Genomic DNA, 20,332 nt, shown 5'->3' with positions numbered 1-20,332 from the left:
AATCAGGGCCCTGTTGTTCCATCCCGCGCTGGCGACCAGGGTCTGGAAGCCCAATGCGAAATCCTGCGCACTCCTCGTCCCCTGCCTCAGGTGGAACAGACGTTCACCCGCCGCTCGACACTCAGGTGTGTGGTCGAAAACTGCCCGAAATCGAGTGAACTTGAGTGCACACGTCTCCTTCACTCCATACGGCGTTGGCCCACTCCAGGGCTTTGACTGAGAGGCCGGAGACGAGAGTGGACACCCTCTCAAGTCCCAAAGGAGCCGGGTGGACGGTCACCAGGTATAGTTCCAGTTGGAGTAGGAACCCCTGGCATCCGACAGCCGTCCCAACATACTCCCTTGGGAGCGTGAACCGAATCCCGCTGGGACCTGGTGAAGGAGAGATGGACAGTGTTGTCGGCGGTAGTGGGGCTGAGTGAGGCGCTGGAAATCCTCCTCCTCTCTCCCAATGATTCTTCGTTTGCAGCACGCGATCCATGACGGTGCCCAGACGTTGCAACATGGTCGCGTGCTGCCCCCACATGGGGGGCGTCTGCTCCTGCTGACTCCATTCGTGGGTGAGTGATTATGTAATCGGCCTGTGTGTAGCTGGTGTGGAGGAGTCAGGCGCAGGACAGCAGATAGGAGTAATGAACATACTTTACTCAAGAAAATCAAATATATACAACACAATAAACTAGCGATAAACTGGGATTGAAACAAGGTGTGTTAAACAAAGACATAACAATTGGAAAATGAAAAGTGGATCGGCGATGGCTAGATGGCCGGTGACGTCAACCGGCGAACGCCGCCCGAACAAGGAGGGGGACCGACTTCGGTGGAAGTCGTGACAAGTACGTTGTATATTGGTATGACTCCAGTTAATTCAGTACATTGTACATTGGTGTGACTCCAGCTAATTCAGTATATTGTACATAGGTATTTCTATTGTACATTGTATGGAGTTACAGTACAGTATGTGTCTATTCATAGTTACTATCCCTCTGGCACAAACTGACTGTCTCTGTCTGTATAAATTTGTTGGGAAAAACTGAAGTAAAAAATACTGTACTGAAACTTCTCTATAGTACTGAAATATGTTTATCCCTATATACCACTTTTATTTAGCAGATGTTTTATCCAAAGGGATTTCCATTCCAGTGAGTGCATGTATTTTTATTATGCGTATGTGACCCCTGCAGGAATTGAACCTCCAACTTTGGCATGGCTGCTAATGATAATAATAATAATGATAATAATAATAATAAATTGCATTTGTAGAGCGCTTTTCATTTAGAGACATAAATCACAAAGCTCTAGTACCTTAGCAACAGGACTACCACCAGATATGGCTGTATCTATGTCCTGTAGTAAGAGACTGAACTGAACCATATCTATAGTACTGTATCATATAGTGCTATATGTAGTACTATATTGGATACTATATCTATTCTGGTAGGAACTGAACTCATGCTAGAGACCAAACTGAACAACATAGTATTGTATCTAGTTATGGGACTGTACACATGTATAATACTTTATGTATTTAGAGACATAAACACATAGTATTGTACCAAGTTATGGGACTTTACACATGTATAATACTGTATGTATTTAGAGACAGAACCACATAGTATTGTATCTAGTTATGGGACTTTATACATGTATAATACTGTAAGTATTTAGAGACAGAACCATATAGTATTGTATCTAGTTATGGGACTTTATACATGTATAATACTGTAAGTATTTAGAGACAGAACCACATATACTGTATTATTGTATCTAAGTTCAGACTGTTTAAGAGGCTCCTGTCTAACTTCCTTTGCTTCTTTCCTTCTTTCTCTTTTCAGAAAAACCTCCACCACACAACAAGGTTTAAAATCATTGTTTAATCAAATTCATGTAGACCCACATGATTTCCATCTTTCCATCTGTGTGTGTGTGTGTGTGCGTGCGTGCGTAGGTGCGTGTGTGACCATGTTATAGTTGCATTTGAAAGTGCTACATGTCCCTTGTGGACCTTTACTGTTGATTGTTTATGTTTCTCTATCCCTTCTTTTTCTGAATGATTTGGGTGGTAACGTCTTGTATTCAGTACTGTGTGTGTGTGTGTGTGTGTGTGTGTGTGTGTGTGTGTGTGTGTGTGTGTGTGTGTGTGTGTGTGTGTGTGTGTGTGTGTGTGTGTGTGTGTGTGTGTGTGTGTGTGTGTGTGTGTGCACGTGTGTGCATCGATTCTGTGTGTGCTTGCGTCCGTTTCAAAATGTATGTTTGTTTTGTGTGTGTGTTTGTGTTTAGGTGGGGAAGGGATCAGAGAGGATGAAGTGTTGTAAAACAAATTGTGGCCCTGAGCACCACGAACGACACAGTCTATTGTCTTAGTGTTGAATACCAGCTCAGGAAATCACATTGAAATGGAATCATTTTCAACTTGCCCTGAGGGGATCTCCATTTCCTGCCTCTGTGCTCTACTCAGCCTCCACACACACACACACACACACACACACACACACACACACACACACACACACACACACACACACACACACACACACACACACACACACACAGGATTCTGTCCTGATCTGACCTCCAGATGGACAGTACTTTTCCAAATTGGGCTTTTGTTTTCCGTTGTGTGTGTTTGCTGTGTGTGTGTTTGCTGTGTGTGTGTGTTTGTGTTGCCTCACCTTCTGTTTGTGAATGGTTCCATGCCACAGTATGTTTAGCTGTGTGATGTTGTACTTCTCTTCTCTCTGCAGCCTCTCAATGTGCTGGATCCCAAAGTACTGGGCCTACAGGCTGTCGGAGGGTGAGTGACTTCTGACTGTCCCAAATGGCACCCTATTTCCTATATAGTGCACTACTTTTGATTAGAGACCTACTGGTTCTGGTAAAAAGTAGTGTACTATATAGGGAATATGGTACCATTTGGGACATTTGCATCGACTAAACATGGAAGGTTTCCCAAAGCCTGCGTAGCTAAAATAGATCTTTCTTTCCATAACCCATGCAGCCGTACAGCTGCAAGAGAGCAACTATATTCAAATCGGTGTTTGACAGTTAATCTTCTGTACATGAACAAACTGAATTTGTAAATGAAAGCACTTCAATGTTCTACGAGAGGTGTGCATGTAGGGGGTGTCCCAAATGCCATCCTATTCCAGAGTGCACTACTTTTGACCAGAGCCATTTGGGCCCTCGACAAAAGTAGTCCACTGTATTAGGAATACCTTCATAGAAAAAAAAAAGCGTCCTTCAGCTGTCCCCATAGGAGAACTATTTGAAGAACCCTTTTAGGTTCCAGGTAGAAATCTTTTGGGTTCCATGTAAAACCCTTTCCACAGAAAGGGTTTTGCAATGAAAGGATTCTACTTGGAACCAAAACGGGTTCACCTATCGGAACAGCCGAAGAACACTTTTGAAAGCCTTTTTTCTAAGAGTGTAGGGTGCCATTTGGGATGCTCCCTATATTGTTAAAATAAATACAATTCTGCTTTGGCAGAACACCAACCCTGGGTCTGGGTCTGGGTCTGGGTCTGGGTCTGGGTCTGGGTCTGCTCTAGATTGGTAGGACTGTTTTGACTCTATTCCTTCTCCCTAACCTGTACATTTGTTCTTCAGATCATTCAGTTTATTCACCCGTCAACTTTCTCTCTCTCTCTCTCTCTCTCTCTCTCTCTCTCTCTCTCTCTCTCTCTCTCTTCTCTCTCTCTCTCTCTCTCTCTCTCTCTCTCTCTCTCTCTCTCTCTCTCTCTCTCTCTCTCTCTCTCTCTCTCTCTCTCATTCCATCATTGGCTGACATACTACACACATAGTATGTGCGTTGATATACTGTGGGTCTGTGTTATGTTTGTTTGTGCTGTGTGGTTGCTCGCTTGACTGTGTGTGTGTTTCTCTCTCTTTATGTGTGTGTGTTGATGTATGAATCATTGTTTCTGTGCTGAAGCAGACTGTTTAATGTCTCTGTGGGCAGCTGATTAACACATCGGAGCTTTGGGGGAGAGAGCTGTAATTTGGTCCTGAACCCTCAGGCCTTCCATCCCCACCCACAGACAGCCAGTCCAAACTTCACTCCACTTAGCCTATACTTAACTAGAGAGGCACTACAGTATTTACTTACCAGGAAGTCATTGGCTGTGTCCCAAAATCAAGACAGGTGCTCTAGATAGTTATTGTCAGGGGAAACCATTGTTAAGCCTGTCACAAAATCTACAACACACTCTAGTACTTCCCCAGTCCCCCTTTCTCTCTCCACCCAGCCTCTCTCCCCCAGCCCAGTCCCTGACTCTGACGTGGCCCAGCTTCTCTATCTGTCCCCCAGCCTCTCTCCCCAGCCTCTCTCCCACAGTCGCTCTACACCCAGCCTCTCTCCCCCAGCCTTTCTCCCCCAGTCTCTCACCCAGTCTCCCCCCAGTCCTCCCCCAGTCTCTCTGCCCCCTGCCTCTCTCCATCCAGACGTTCTCCATCCAGACTCTCTCCACCCAGTCACTCTCCCCCAGTCTCTTTCCTCAGTCTCTCTGCCCCCTGCCTCTCCCCATCCAGACTTTCTCCACCCAGCCTCTCTCCACCCAGTAACTCTCCAACCAGCCTCTCTCCACCCAGTAACTCTCCACCCAGTCTTTTTCCACCCAGTTTCTCTCCACCAAGTCTCTCTCCACCCAGTCGTTCTCCCCCAGTCTCTTTCCCTAGTCTCTCGCCCCAGTCTCTTCCCAAGCCTCTCTCACCCAGTCTCTCTCCCCAGTCTCTTTCCACCCAGCTTATCTCCCCCAGCCATTCTCCTCCAGTCTCTCTCCCCTAGTCTCTTTCCACCCAGCTTCTCTCCCCCAGCCCTTCTCCTCCAGTCTCTCCACCCAGTGTCTCTACCCCAGCTTCTCTCCCCCAGTCTCTCTCCACCCAGCCTCTCAGAAACATGGATGAACATCTAATTCTGACGTGAGACTGTGAGAGTTAGTTGCACCACACACATGAATGCACACCCGCACACAGACAGACAAACATTAACAAGTCTGTTTCAAGATAGAAACAGTGACTTATACATGAACATATCACTCACACACACACACCTGGTCATTACTATTTAAAGCTGCTCTCGCCAGCTCACAGTAGTGTCCTGTCAGTTTTGACAAGTGTCTCCTCTCACCTTTTGAAGGTGTCTGCTACACTACCTTACCAGTCCACTGAGAGAGAGAGAGAGAGAGAGAGAGAGAGAGAGAGAGAGAGAGAGAGAGAGAGAGAGAGAGAGAGAGAGAGAGAGAGACAGAGACAGAGACAGAGACAGAGACAGAAGCAAACAAACAAACAAAGAGAGCAATACAGAGAGAGCAATACAGAGAGAGCAATAGAGAGACATATAGAGAGAGATGGGATATCCCTGTCCAGAATATCCCTAGGCTGGGCCCTCTGGTCAGGCAGGGTAGCAGGGAAACCCGTAGGGAGAGAAACTAGCCTGAGGTATGACTTGTGTGTTAGCCAGCCCTTGTAAATCACCATTCCCCTGTTTAGCCTGGTAATGCCCCCTCTACACGGCATTATTATGATATTAATAGGCCTTAAACCTGTCTGCTTCCAACAGAGCTGGCTGCATTCTTTATGGCATTGACAGCATGCCAGATTTACGCCGCAAGAGGACCTTACCTATTGTCCGAGACCTGGTGAGTTATCTGCCTCAACAAGGTTCTGTGTGAGTTACAGTGGGGCAAAAAAGTATTTAGTCAGCCACCAATTGTGCAAGTTCTCAAACTTAAAAAGATGAGAGAGGCCTTTAATTTTCATCATAGGTACACTACAACTATGACAGACAAAATGGAAAAAAAATCCAGAAAATCACATTGTAGGATATTTAATGAATTTATTTGAAAATTATGGTGGAAAATAAGTATTTGGTCAATAACAAAAGTTTATCTCAATACTTTGTTATATACCCTTTGTTGGCAATGACAGAGGTCAAGCGTTTTCTGTAAGTCTTCACAAGGTTTTCAGACACTGTTGCTGGTATTTTGGCCCATTCCTCCATGCAGATCTCCTCTAGAACAGTAATGTTTTGGGGCTGTTTCTGGGCAACACGGACTTTCAACTCCCTCCAAAGATTTTCTATGGGGTTGAGATCTGGAGACTGGCTGGGCCACTCCAGGACCTTGAAATGCTTCTTACGAAGCCACTCCTTCGTTGCCCGGGCGGTGTGTTTGGGATCATTGTTATGCTGAAAGACCCAGCCACGTTTCATCTTCAATGCCCTTGCTGATGGAAGGAGGTTTTCACTCAAAGTCTCACGATACATGGCCCCATTCATTCTATCCTTTACACAGATCAGTCATCCTGGTCCCTTTGCAGAAAAACAGCCCCAAAGCATGATGTTTCCACCCCCATGCTTCACAATAGGTATGGTGTTCCTTGGATGCAACTCAGCATTCTTTGTCCTCCAAACACGACGAGTTGAGTTTTTACCAAAAAGTTCTATTTTGGTTTCATCTGACCATATGACATTATCCCAATCTTCTTCTGGATCATACAAATGCTCTCTAGCAAACTTCAGACGGGCCTGGACATGTACTGGCTTAAGCAGGGGGACACGTCTGGCACTGCAGGATTTGAGTCCCTGGCGGCGTAGTGTGTTACTGATGGTAGGCTTTGTTACTTTGGTCCCAGCTCTCTGCAGGTCATTCACTAGGTCCCCCCGTGTGGTTCTGGGATTTTTGCTCACCGTTCTTGTGATAATTTTGACCCCACGGGGTGAGATCTTGCGTGGAGCCCCAGATCGAGGGAGATTATCAGTGGTCTTGTATGTCTTCCATTTCCTAATAATTGCTCCCACAGTTGATTTTTTCAAACTAAGCTGCTTACCTATTGCAGATTCAGTCTTCCCAGCCTGGTGCAGGTCTACAATTTTGTTTCTGGTGTCCTTTGACAGCTCTTTGGTCTTGGCCATAGTGGAGTTTGGAGTGTGACTGTTTGAGGTTGTGGACAGGTGTCTTTTATACTGATAACAATTTTAAACAGGTGCCATTAATACAGGTAATGAGTGGAGGATAGAGGAGCCTCTTAAAGGAGAAGTTACAGGTCTCTGAGAGTCAGAAATCTTGCTTGTTTGTAGTTGACCAAATACTTATTTTCCACCATAATTTGCAAATAAATTCATTAAAAATCCTACAATGTGATTTTCTGGATTTTTTTCAAATTTTGTCTGTCATAGTTGAAGTGTACCTATGATGAAAATTACAGGCCTCTCTCATCTTTTTAAGTGGGAGAACATGCACAATTGGTGGCTGACTAAATACTTTTCTGCCCCACTGTATATTATGGCAGGTTGGTGGATCTGTCTGACTGTTTCTACATTACAGAAACGACAGCACCAGCCAGACAAGCTGGGGTTGTGTTGTTGTTCCCCTGCCTGCCATTGGAGTCTGCTGTGTTGTATGAGTATGAGTGCGTCCCAAAGGGTACACTATGCCCTACATTGTGCACAATTTTTACCGGCCCCTGTGGATCCTGGTCAAAAGTTGTGCACTAGAAAAGGAGTAGGGTGCCATTTGGAACTGATCGGATGTGAAATCTAACTGCTAGCGTGTTGTAAGTCATCCTACAGTTAGTTAGTGGTGAAAGAGAGAGCAGTGTTATTGAACGTCAGACTGTTTCATCATATTGATGGGACTGTGCGGTTTGATTTGTGTGAACATATCGTGAGGCCCAGACAACTGAGGCCCATACTTTATTGCAATTTATGGAATATTAATGATGTGGTAGAGTAGTCTACAGTCTTACCAATGTCTTCATCCCAAATTGCATCCTATGCCCTTTATAGTGAACTACAAAGTAGTGCATCGTAAAGGGAATAGGGTGCCATTTGGGGGACACATTGTGTTAGTGCAGTCTACCATGCTGGGATAGGGTTGGCGCCAATACCTTTCCAATTCACTCCCTATTTCTGTTCAATAAGGATTTTTCTAGTTTTGAATATCAGTGAATCACCTAAATTAAAAGAATTGAAATGTAATCGATCCCAAACCCTGGTAGTATGGTTTCTCTGTTAGTTCAGTTAGTAGGTAGCAATACTTGTGTAGTAGGGAAGTCAAAAGTAGTTGTAGATGTTGTTGCAGTAGTAGTAGTAGTAGTAGTAGTAGTAGTAGCAGTAGCAGTAGTAGTAGTAGTAGTAGTAGTAGTAGCAGCAGCAGCAGTAGCAGTAGTAGTAGTAGTAGTAGCAGTAGTAGTAGCAGTAGTAGTAGTAGCAGTAGCAGTAGCAGCAGTAGTAGCAGTAGTAGTAGTAGTAGTAGTAGCAGCAGCAGTAGCAGTAGTAGTAGTAGTAGTAGTAGTAGTAGTAGTAGTAGCAGTAGCAGTAGTAGTAGTAGTAGTAGTAGTAGTAGTAGTAGTAGCAGCAGCAGCAGCAGCAGCAGCAGTAGCAGTAGTAGTAGTAGCAGTAGTAGTAGTAGTAGTAGTAGCAGCAGCAGCAGTAGTAGTAGTAGTAGTAGTAGTAGTAGCAGTAGCAGTAGTAGTAGTAGTAGTAGCAGCAGTGGCAGTGGTAGCAGTAGTAGTGGTAGCAGTGTAGTAGTGGTGGTGCAGTAGTGGTGTAGTAGTAGCAGCAGCAGGCAGTAGCAGTAGTAGGTGGTGGTAGTAGTAGTAGCAGTGGCAGTGGTAGTAGTAGTAGTAGCAGCAGTGGCAGTAGTAGTAGTAGCAGTAGTAGTAGTAGTAGTAGTAGCAGCAGTAGCAGTGGTAGTAGTAGTAGTAGTAGTAGTAGTAGTAGCAGTGGCAGTGGTAGTAGTGTGGTAGTGTAGTAGCAGCAGCAGTGGCAGTAGTAGTAGGTAGTAGTAGCAGTGGTAGCAGTAGTGGTAGCAGTGGTGCAGTGGCAGCAGTGCAGTAGCAGTAGTAGTAGTAGTAGCAGCAGCAGTGGCAGTGGTAGTAGTAGTAGTAGTAGTAGTAGTAGCAGCAGTGGCAGTAGTAGTAGTAGTAGTAGTAGTAGTAGTAGTAGCAGTGGTAGTAGCAGCAGCAGCAGCAGTGTAGTAGCAGTAGTAGCAGTAGTAGTAGTAGTAGTAGTGGCAGCAGCAAATCTTGTGGTAGGTAGTAGTAGTAGGTAGTAGTAGTAGGTAGCAGGTGGCAGGTGGTAGACTCCGCAGGTAGTGGTAGTGGTGTAGTAGTAGTGTAGTAGCAGTAGTGAGCGGTAACTGTAGTGGTAGGGAGCAGTAGCAGTGGTACTAGTAGTAGTTGGTAGGGTAGTAGCCTGAGTAGTGGTAGTAGTAGTAGTAATAGCAGCGCAGTAGTGGCAGTAGTGGTAGTAGTAGTAGTAGTAGTAGTAGTAGTAGTAGTGGTGTTGTAGTAGTAGTAGGGAGCCCAGCCAACAGCAGTGCAGTAGCAGTTAGTTACCCTACATTTTGTAGAGCAGCAGTTAGAACGTTCAGGGTGGTTTAGGCGACTGGGCTGGGGGAGGACACAAGTGGTGGTACACCTTAGTGCAGTGGTCCTTGTTTGGGAGGAAGAGCCTGGAGGTTGGTTCCCCTCACAGAGGTGGTCTTGTAGCGGATGGTAGTGGCAGTTGGGAAGGTTGAACAGTAGGTAGTAGTAGTAGTAGTAGTGGTCTGGGAGTGGTAGTAGCAGATATGTCTGCCAGACATGCAGAGATGCGCACCTGGTCATCAGAAGGGGGAGGAGAAGATTAATTGTGTGTCGTCTGCATAGCAATGATAGGAGAGACCATGTGAGGTTATGACAGAGCCAAGTGACTTGGTGTATAGCGAGAATAAGAGCAGGGCCTAGAACAGAGCCCTGGGGACACCAGTGGTGTGGTGAGGTGATTCTCGCCACGCCACCTGCAGCAGTAGGACGCAATAGTAGTAGTGCCCAGTAGTAGTAGTATCGAAGGCAGCCGTAGCAGAGCAGTAGTAGTTTAGCAGTAGTAGTAGTAGCAGTCAGTTGTGAGTAGTCTTGAAACCTGACTGAGTAGTAGTTAGCGGTAGAGCTGGTAGTACTTAAGAGTTTTGGAGAGAGTAGTGTAGTAGTCTGTAGTTGCCATAGTAGTAGGTTTTTTCAGAGGGGTGCAGTAGTAGCAGTAGCCAGCGGTAGGGATGTAGTGAGTAGTAGTAGTAGTTGTTGTAGTAGTAGTAGAGTAGTGGTAGGGCAGTAGTGTCGTTTGAGTAGTAGTAGTAGTAGAAGGAGAGGAGGGAGTAGTAGTAGTAGTAGTACTATAGTAGTAGTAGTAGTAGTAGTAGTAGCAGTATACTAGTAGTGGTAGTAGTAGCAGTAGCAGTAGTAGTAGTAGTAGTAGTAGTAGTAGTATAGTAGAAGTAGTAGTAGTAGTAGTAGTATAGTAGTATAGTAGAAGTAGTAGTAGTAGTAGTAGTATAGTAGTAGTAGTAGTAGTAGTAGTAGCAGTAGTAGTAGTAGTAGTAGTAGTAGCAGTAGTAGTAGTAGTATTAGTAGTAGTAGCAGTAGTAGTAATAGTAGTAGTAGCAGTAGTAGCTGTAGTAGTAATAGTAGTATTGGTAGTTCTCATAGTAGTAGCAGTAGTAGTAGCAGTATTAGCAGAGTACTAGCAGCAGTAGTAGCAATGTAGTAGTAGTAGTAGCGTAGTAGTGTAGTAGTAGTAGTAGTAGTAGTAGTATTAGTAGTAGTAGTAGTAGCAGCAGCAATGTAGTAGTAGTAATAGTAGTAGTAGTAGTAGTAGTAGTAGTAGTAGTAGTAGTGGAGTAGTGTAGTAGTAGTGTAGCAGTGTAGTAGTAGTGTAGTAGTGTGGTAGTAGTAGTAGCAGCAATGTAGTAGTAGTAGTAATAGTAGTTGTAGTAATATTAGTAGTAGTAGTAGTAGTAGTGTAGTAGTAGTAGTAGTAGTAGTAGTAGTAGTAGTAGTAGTAGTAGTAGTAATGTAGTAGTAGTAGTAGCAGTAGTATTATCAGTGCAGTAATAGTAGTACTAGCAGTGTAGTAGTAGTAGTAGTAGTAGTAGTAGTAGTAGTGGAGTAGTGTAGTAGTAGTGTAGCAGTGTAGTAGTAGTGTAGTAGTGTGGTAGTAGTAGTAGCAGCAATGTAGTAGTAGTAGTAGTAGTAGTAGTTGTAGTAATATTAGTAGTAGTAGTAGTAGTAGTAGTGCAGTAGCAGTAGCAGTAGTAGTAGTAGTAGTAGTAGTAGTAGTAGTAGTAGTAGTAGTAGTAGTGTAGTAATGTAGTAGTAGTAGTAGCAGTAGTATTATCAGTGCAGTAATAGTAGTACTAGCAGTGTAGTAGTAGTAGTAGTAGTAGTAGCAATGTAGTAGTAGTAGTAGCAGTATAGTAGTAGTAGCAGCAGTGTAGTAGCAGTAGTAGTCGTAGGAGTAGTAGTAGTAGTAGTAGTAGTAGTAGTAGTAGTAGTAGTCGTCGTAGGAGTAGTAGTAGTAGTAGTAGTAGTAGTAGTAGTCGTAGGAGTAGTTGTTGTAGTAGTAGTAGTAGTAGTAGTAGTAGTCGTAGGAGTAGTTGTAGTAGTAGTAGTAGTGGTAGTAGTAGTAGTAGTAGTAGTTGTTGTTGTAGTAGTAGCAGTAGTAATCGTAGGAGTAGTAGTAGTAGTAGTAGTAGTAGTAGTAGCAATGTAGTAGTAGTAGTAGCAGTATAGTAGTAGTAGCAGCAGTGTAGTAGCAGTAGTAGTCGTAGGAGTAGTAGTAGTCGTAGGAGTAGTTGTAGTAGTAGTAGTAGTAGTTGTTGTAGTAGTAGCAGTAGTAATCGTAGGAGTAGTAGTAGTAGTAGCAGTAGTAGTAGTAGTAGTAGTAGCAATGTAGTAGTAGTAGTAGCAGTATAGTAGTAGTAGCAGCAGTGTAGTAGCAGTAGTAGTCGTAGGAGTAGTAATAGTAGTAGTAGTAGTAGTAGTAGTAGTAGTAGTAGTCGTAGGAGTAGTAGTAGTAGTAGTAGTAGTCGTAGGAGTAGTTGTAGTAGTAGTAGTAGTAGTAGTAGTAGTAGTAGTAGTTGTTGTAGTAGTAGCAGTAGTAATCGTAGGAGTAGTAGTAGTAGCAGTGTAGTAGTAGTAGTAGTTGTTGTTGTAGTAGTAGCAGTTGTAGTCGTAGGAGTAGTAGTAGTAGCAGTGTAGTAGTAGTAGTAGTTGTTGTTGTAGTAGTAGCAGTTGTAGTCGTAGGAGTAGTAGTAGTAGCAGTGTAGTAGTAGTAGTAGTTGTTGTTGTAGTAGTAGCAGTTGTAGTCGTAGGAGTAGTAGTAGTAGCAGTGTAGTAGTAGTAGTAGTTGTAGTAGTAGCAGTTGTAGTCGTAGGAGTAATAGTGATGGGTTCAACTGTTGGTGAAGTCTTTCTTCTGCTTCAGTGTCTGTTTTCATGATTCATCATATATTATCTTCCATATCAGTTTCGATTTCTTACCACCCTATTGAGATATTATACATACAATATAACCTTTAACATAGATCATGACAACCATCATGGGAATTATGAAACACACACTCTGAGCTCTTAGTATCCAAGTACAATATTTCAATTTCATTCCTGGTGAAAAAGTACATCTGGTAGAAATGATAATATATTAGCTTGATGTTAATTCAAGGCTTATGTAGTTTCTGATAGATGTTTATAACACAGTGAAGAACATGAGTTGATGCTGTATTTGTCCATATTTCTCATGAAAATTAATAACCAACAATGTCTTGGTGAGTATGAGGTTGTCGTTGTTGTTTCTGGGTTTTTGAGTGGATATTTGATATTTGCCATTCCTTACACAGACCCATAACAGCTATGGGGAATATTTTTCAGTGAGTTGTCAGATTTCAGACGAACCATCCAAGCCCAAACTTTGACATTTTAACCGCTTGGCAGGCAGGAGTTGAACGAACAAGACAATTAAATAATATTATTTGAAATATTGACAACTCAACCCAAAAATATATCTATCTGAGGACTTCATTGACTTCTGATTTAACTGTTCTGAAGCTTTTAAATCATTGTAAAAGCAACACTGTAAGAAGAACCTTTTACCCCCCCCCCCCCCGGATGAAGTCAGTAATCACTGTTCTAATTGGTCCCCCCTGTCATGTCTCTCCTCTGTCGATGTCCGCCATTGGCTGTGGGATTGCTTCAGGGCAGCAACAGTGATCTGATTGGCTGGGACAGGAGGGATCCCCACCAATCACAGTGGGATGCAAAACATATTTACATTTACATATATATTTAAAATGACTTCTTCGCTAACCATAAATATCTCCACACTCAGTAACATCCAAACTCAGGGTTTTAATATGTACTAGTAATGCCTGACTCAGATTGTATTGTTACTTGATAATGCCTGCAGCAACCCGAGCAGAATAGCGATGCATGTTGACCACTTACACTTACATCAACACTCTGGGTTCATGTAGAGGTGACATCCCCCTGCTTACAGAACCCATGGCTGCCCCAAACATGGCTGAACCAACACAACACCATGGTCATGGATGCCCCATGGATCTTTACCATAGCTGGGCTGTAGACACGGCTAGACCTGCGCCGGACAGCCCACTGGCTGGAGACCTACTGGGCATGCAGGCTTCCCCAACCCAATCTCCAGACGAAAATGTGTGCAGGACAGACCTTGTAGGAAAGGGGGAAATGTTGTCGGCACGTTTATTCTACCTATAAAGACACATTTACATCAAGAGGTTAGGTTGGGTTTCCCAGTGGGCAAAACTCGTTGAAAGGTTATAAACTGGATGTAATGACATCATTTCAATCAGCGTGATGTAATTACAACCATATTACAACAAATACATATTTTCCAGTGGAATAAATCATTTGAAATTGTTTCAATAAAACAAGATTACAACCAAACTGGTTATAGTGATGTAATTTAAACCAATATGATGGCATTACAACTATATTACAACCAAGGTTGTTTTAGTTGTAAACTGGTTGTAAGGATGGCATCATATCAACCAACTTTGCCCAATGTTTTTTACTCCATCCCTGCTCCAACACACCTGAGTCCACTAATCAGCTGTCTTATCGGCATCTTTGATTAGCTGAATGTGGTGTGTTAGCTTGAGCAGGGATGGAGCAAAAGTCTGCACCTGCAGTAGCTCTCCGGGAGAAGGATTGGCCTCCCCCGGGTTAGATAATGGTAAAGACTGAGTCAATATTGTCAGCTGTCCATGTCTGCATTTTCCTATATTCCTCTAATATCAATTTGGTCCAGACCTGTATGTGCTCCAGCCAACATAACATACTGTATACTGTGTGTATGGTTGCCATGATGACAGACTTCATGGGAGTTGGCTAGAGCACATGCAGATGTGGCACCAGGCTCTTCTCTAGCACAGGGGTCGGCAGCCCTGTTCCTGGACTGCCACAGGTACTGCAGGATTCTGTTCCAACTAGGCACCTCACCTGACCAACTGAGCTAATTGATCAGTTCAGTGATGGCCTAAAACCATTACACACCTGGTCTTCCAGGTTGTTTAAATCAAAAACATGAAGCGCCTGTGGCACTCCAGGGCCAGGGCTGCCTACTAATGCCCTAGTATAATGATATATATGTAACTTTATCTATCTATCTCCTCTCCACACTCTTGTTTAGTGGATATTAATGTTACCATGTAATGTACATGTTAGTTAGTTAGTGTACTGTGTATGAGTCAGTGGTGTAAAGTCCAACTGGCGTCACTGTAAACGTACCAGTACCTGCGTGTACCTGTTTGTCCTGTTTGGTGTTCGTCTGTTGGTGTGTCTACCAGACTAACTAACATGCAGAAGTGACAGCGGAAATATTATGATCAAATGCTTCATCCTACAGAGATGGGGCCAGGAGTTCTTCCCAGACCATGAGACATGACCAGGAAAGACTCTGGGCGCTAGCGGTGTAGCTAGCTGTAGTTTTGTTCCTGGTCAGGTCATGTGGTCAGGAAACAAATCACCTGGACCTATACATGTACCGAGACCAACACTACAAATACCAAGCATGAGTGCAATTCTGTAATGTTTATGCATGTAAAGAATATGATTCTATAGACTGTAGAGCTCTAAATGACTGAGATGAATTGTTCCATAGAGCTGACTTGTAATGCATGTCACAGATTGTCTTAGCTATAAATCTCTCAGTTCAACCATGCTGTGGCTATTATCTGTGTGACATCAGGGCGTTGTTTGAAATGGCATCCTTTTCCCTTTATAGTGCACTTCTATCAGCCCTGGCACCCTATTACCTAGAGAGTGCACTACTTTTGACCAGAGTCCTGTGGGACCTGGTCAAAAGTAATGCACTATATAGACAATATGCCAGATCCTGGTCAAAAGTAGTGCACTTTATGGGGAATAGGGTGTCATTTGAGATAATGCCCATGTCTGCCTGCCAGACAGACAGCTTCTAATTGCATCTCTTGCTTTTTCTTTTCATTGCGTCTGTGGAAACCATCAGGCTATGGTAAGTCAAAGCCCTTTACAAAATGATAACATTATACAAAATATATCTGGGTAAGTTGTTCTATTTCTCTCTGTCTTCACTTGTTGTTCCGGCCTTGATAATGAACAAGAAGCTCGCTAGAGGTACATTCTTTGTAGTAGACATCCTGGGATGTCTGAATCGGACAGAGAGTTGTGTTTCCGTGACAGAGCTGTGTTCAAACACTATTTTAAATCATTTGTAAATAGTTGATCTGTGCTTGACTGAGCTTGCATGGCTTAATGGACTGATAGAATAGTCCCAAAATTCCTAACCCCATTCCCCAACCAGCTTGCTCTCCAGAAAGACTAAAGAAAATGGTCAAAATATTTGAAAGATTTCAAATAGCATTTGAACCCACTTCTACTTCCGTGAGGGTCTGTGATGGCTGGGGCCAGGACGTTTGTTGCTCCATCTCTTATCTTCTCAATTGGTCTGGCTGTTATGGCCGCGAACAAGACAAAGGGCTAATCTCTCTGTGCTGACTCCAAATGGCACCCTATTTCCTATAGAGTGCACTACTTTTGAGCAGCGCCCATAGTGCTCAGGTCAAAATACTGTACATTACACAGGAATTATGGCATCCTTGGGAATGCATCCTGATTCTGGCTCTAGAACTATAGAAAGTGAAAGTGAGGAATAGACAGTTATTTCTAATGGCAGACACCACAGTGATACGATAGTCAAGTTCAGTATTAGAAGATATTTGAACCCCCATGACCCTGCTTCTAAAGGAGAGTGACAATCCTATTGCAGTGCTAGAAAACCACTTTGTTTGATTATTAATATGGTGTCATGGTTCTTAGTTGCATTCATTTAGTCTCTTCTTGTCTCTCTCTCTCTTTCTCTCTCTCTCTCTCTCTCTCTGTCTGTCTACTCCCCCCCTCCTCTCTCTCTCTTTCTCTCTGTCTACTCCCCCCCGCTCTCTCTCTTTCTCTCTGTCTACTCCCCCTCTCTCTGTCTCGCTCTGTCTCTTTCTCTCTCTCTCTCTCTTTCCCAGACTCTCGCTGCTCGAAAGGCAGGCATCTCGTTCGCCCTGGTGACTAGATCGACCCTGAACAACGAGGACCTGGTAGGTCGCCCCACTCATTGCCTGCATGTAAATCACTGGACAATCAGATCACCCAGGTGTAAAAAGGGGGAGGGACTAATGTGATGGCCATGTATAAAGGCAAAAGCACTGCCACGGAGGGGGGCACACAGAGTTGGGGGTTGTGGAGCTTTGACACATACAGACATGGACCCCTGCAGTCATGTTAAAACTGTCAGTGTGTGTGTGTGTGTGTGTGTGTGTGTGTGTGTGTGTGTGTGTGTGTGTGTGTGTGTGTGTGTGTGTGTGTGTGTGTGTGTGTGTGTGTGTGTGTGTGTGTGTGTGTGTGTGTGTGTGTGTGTGGATGGGTGGGTGGGGGGTGCTTTCATTGTGTCCAGCCACAAGTGTGTGTGTGTTCAGAGATGAATGTCACAAGAGCTGCTTGGCATTGTACTGGAACTGTCCTGGAAGTGTCCAGCTAGAAGATAGATATGGTCAGACTAAATGACTAGATTAGGCTGTTTCATCACTGTAGAGAGTAGATTAGCTTTATTAGCTTGTCAGTACAGTAGGAATGAACAGGTAGAGAGTAATGCTGCTGAGAGACAATCTGCTTAATGATGAACACTGCTGTACTGTGCTGTACAAGAATCAGAAAGAGAGAGAGAGAGACATCTTAATCGATGGAGGGAGAATTTGTTTTCCTTTCCGCTGACCTCCAGAGCTTTCTGCTTTAATTGATTGCAATCCTCATCTCTTTGCCTCCCTCCAATCCTCATCTTCCTCCCTCCAATCCTCATCTCCCTCCCTCCCTCCAATCCTCATCTTCCTCCGTCCAATCCTCATGTCCTTCCCTCCCTCCAATCCTCATCTTCCTCCCTCCAATCCTCATGTCCTTCCCTCCCTCCAATCCTCATCTCCCTCCCTCCAATCCTCTTCCTCCCTCCAATCCTCATGTCCTTCCCTCCCTTCAATCCTCATCTCCCTCCCTCCAATCCTCATCTCCCTCCCTCCAATCCTCATCTTCCTCCCTCCAATCCTCATCTCCCTCCCTCCAATCCTCATCTCCCTCCCTCCAATCCTCATCTTCCTCCCTCCAATCCTCATGTCCTTCCCTCCCTCCAATCCTCATCTTGCTCCCTCCAATCCTCATCTCCCTCCCTCCAATCCTCATCTTCCTCCCTCCAATCCTCATGTCCTTCCCTCCCTCCAATCCTCATCTCCCTCCCTCCAATCCTCATCTCCCTCCCTCCAATCCTCATCTTCCTCCCTCCAATCCTCATCTCCCTCCCTCCAATCCTCATCTCCCTCCCTCCAATCCTCATCTTCCTCCCTCCAATCCTCATGTCCTTCCCTCCCTCCAATCCTCATCTCCCTCCCTCCAATCCTCATCTTCCTCCCTCCAATCCTCATCTCCCTCCCTCCAATCCTCATCTTCCTCCCTCCAATCCTCATGTCCGTCCCTCCCTCCAATCCTAATCTTCCTCCCTCCAATCCTCATCTCCCTCCCTCCCTCCCTCCCTCCCTCCCTCCAATCCTCATCTCCCTCCCTCCAATCCTCATCTCCCTCCCTCCAATCCTCATGTCCTTCCCTCCCTCCAATCCTCATCTTCCTCCCTCCAATCCTCATGTCCTTCCCTCCCTCCAATCCTCATCTCCCTCCCTCCAATCCTCATCTTCCTCCCTCCAATCCTCATCTCCCTCCCCCAATCCTCATCTCCCTCCCTCCAATCCTCATCTTCCTCCCTCCAATCCTCATGTCCTTCCCTCCCTCCAATCCTCATCTCCCTCCCTCCAATCCTCATCTCCCTCCCTCCAATCCTCATCTTCCTCCCTCCAATCCTCATGTCCTTCCTTCCCTCCCTCCAATCCTCATCTCCCTCCCTCCAATCCTCATCTCCCTCCCTCCAATCCTCATGTCCTTCACTCCCTCCAATCCTCATGTCCTTCCCTCCCTCCAATCCTCATCTTCCTCCCTCCAATCCTCATGTCCTTCCCTCCCTCCAATCCTCATCTCCCTCCCTCCAATCCTCTTCCTCCCTCCAATCCTCATGTCCTTCCCTCCCTCCAATCCTCATCTTCCTCCCTCCAATCCTCATCTCCCTCCCTCCAATCCTCATCTTCCTCCCTCCAATCCTCATGTCCTTCCCTCCCTCCAATCCTCATCTCCCTCCCTCCAATCCTCATCTCCCTCCCTCCAATCCTCATCTTCCTCCCTCCAATCCTCATGTCCTTCCCTCCCTCCAATCCTCATCTCCCTCCCTCCAATCCTCATCTCCCTCCCTCCAATCCTCATGTCCTTTACTCCCTCCAATCCTCATGTCCTTCCCTCCCTCCAATCCTCATCTTCCTCCCTCCAATCCTCATGTCCTTCCCTCCCTCCAATCCTCATCTCCCTCCCTCCAATCATCATCTTCCTCCCTCCAATCCTCATCTTCCTCCCTCCAATCCTCATGTCCTTCCCTCCCTCCAATCCTCATCTTCCTCCCTCCAATCCTCATGTCCTTTCCTCCCTCCAATCCTCATCTCCCTCCCTCCCTCCAATCCTCATCTCCCTCCCTCCAATCCTCATCTTCCTCCCTCCAATCCTCATGTCCTTCCCTCCCTCCAATCCTCATCTTCCTCCCTCCAATCCTCATGTCCTTTCCTCCCTCCAATCCTCATCTCCCTCCCTCCCTCCAATCCTCATCTCCCTCCCTCCAATTCCCATCTCCCTCCCTCCATCTAACTGCCTGTAGCTCAGGACCTGAAGCAAGGATATGCATATTCTTGATACCATTTGAAAAGAAACACTTTAAAGTTTGTCGAAATGTGAAATTAATGTAGGAGAATATAACACATTACATCTGGCAAAAGATAATACAAAGATTTTTTTAAAAATTGAACCATCATCTTTGAAATGCAAGAGAAAGGCCATAATGAATTATTCTAGCCGAGGCACAAATTAGACTTTGGCCACTAAAATGGCCACTAGATATCAGTGTATGTGCAAAGTATGATCCAATTAACTATTGCACATCTATTAAAAATGTTGTATCAAGACTGCCCAAATGTGCCTAATTGGTTTATTAATATATTGTCATGTTCATAAATGTGCACTCTCCTCAATAGTATGGTATTATTTCACTGTAATAGCTACTGTAAATTGGACAGTCCAGTTAGATTAACAAGCTTTCTGCCCATTTCAGATATGTCTATGTCCTGGGATTTTTTTGTTTCTTAAAACCTCATGCTAATCACATTAGCCTACGTTAGCTCAACTGCCTGAGGTCGGGTCACCGATCCTGTAAAGGTTCATCAGAGTATAGCTGCAGATCTGTCGTCCCATGTGTAGTTGCATATTATGGGATCTGTAGTCCTTAGTGTAGCTGCAGATTGTGGGATCGGTAGTCATTCGTGTAGCTGCAGATTGTGTAATCTGTAGTCCTTAGTGTAGCTGCAGATTGTGGGATCTGTAGTCCTGAGTGTAGCTGTGGATGGGAAATGTTGTCCTAAATGCAGCTGCATATAATGGGATTTGTAGTCCCGAGTGAAGCTGCATACAGGAGTAGTAGTCCTTTTGTGGTTTTAAGTAGGGCGAGCAGATGTTGGTGTTTTATCTGCTAAATTGACAAAAGAACATCCCTAAGAGAACTGTATCTCAGATTACACTGCAAACACCCATATGCTGCTGAGAGGAAGAGGATAGGGATGAGAGGAGAGAGGAAAGAGGGAAGAGAGATTAGAGGAGATAGGGAGGAAAGGAGAGGAAAGAGGATAGGGAGGAGAGGAGAGAGGAAAGAGGGATTAGAGGAGATAGGGAGGAAATGAGAGGGTATAAGAGGAGAGGAGGAGTAATGGAGAGAAGAGGGGAAGAGAAGAGAGGGGCATGGGAGAGGATTGAGAAACGGATGAGAGAGAAGGAGGAGAGGAAAGAAAAAAAGCAAGAGAGGAGAGTAGAGCGCAGTGACGGCGTCACAGTGA

At 44.7% G+C, this 20,332-nt stretch overlaps 1 protein-coding gene across 50 annotated transcripts in view; it reads left to right on the top strand.

Annotated features, from left to right (window-relative positions):
• LOC118378325 (protein unc-13 homolog C-like) overlaps window positions 1-20,332 on the top strand; it is a 290,696-nt gene that overhangs the window by 35,212 nt on the left and 235,152 nt on the right. For all 50 annotated transcript variants that reach the window (XM_052516681.1, XM_052516689.1, XM_052516680.1 and 47 more), the window contains exons 3-6: window positions 1,836-1,858; window positions 2,745-2,794; window positions 5,558-5,636; window positions 16,358-16,411. In XM_052516681.1, coding sequence (XP_052372641.1) covers window positions 1,836-1,858; window positions 2,745-2,794; window positions 5,558-5,636; window positions 16,358-16,411 — 206 coding nt within the window. The remainder of the gene's footprint in view (window positions 1-1,835; window positions 1,859-2,744; window positions 2,795-5,557; window positions 5,637-16,357; window positions 16,412-20,332) is intronic.

Source organism: Oncorhynchus keta, unplaced genomic scaffold, assembly GCF_023373465.1.
Source record: "Oncorhynchus keta strain PuntledgeMale-10-30-2019 unplaced genomic scaffold, Oket_V2 Un_scaffold_5444_pilon_pilon, whole genome shotgun sequence".
Lineage (NCBI taxonomy): Eukaryota > Metazoa > Chordata > Actinopteri > Salmoniformes > Salmonidae > Oncorhynchus > Oncorhynchus keta.
The sequence above is the reverse complement of the archived record's forward strand: the minus strand, read 5'-3'. Positions and strand labels throughout refer to the sequence as shown.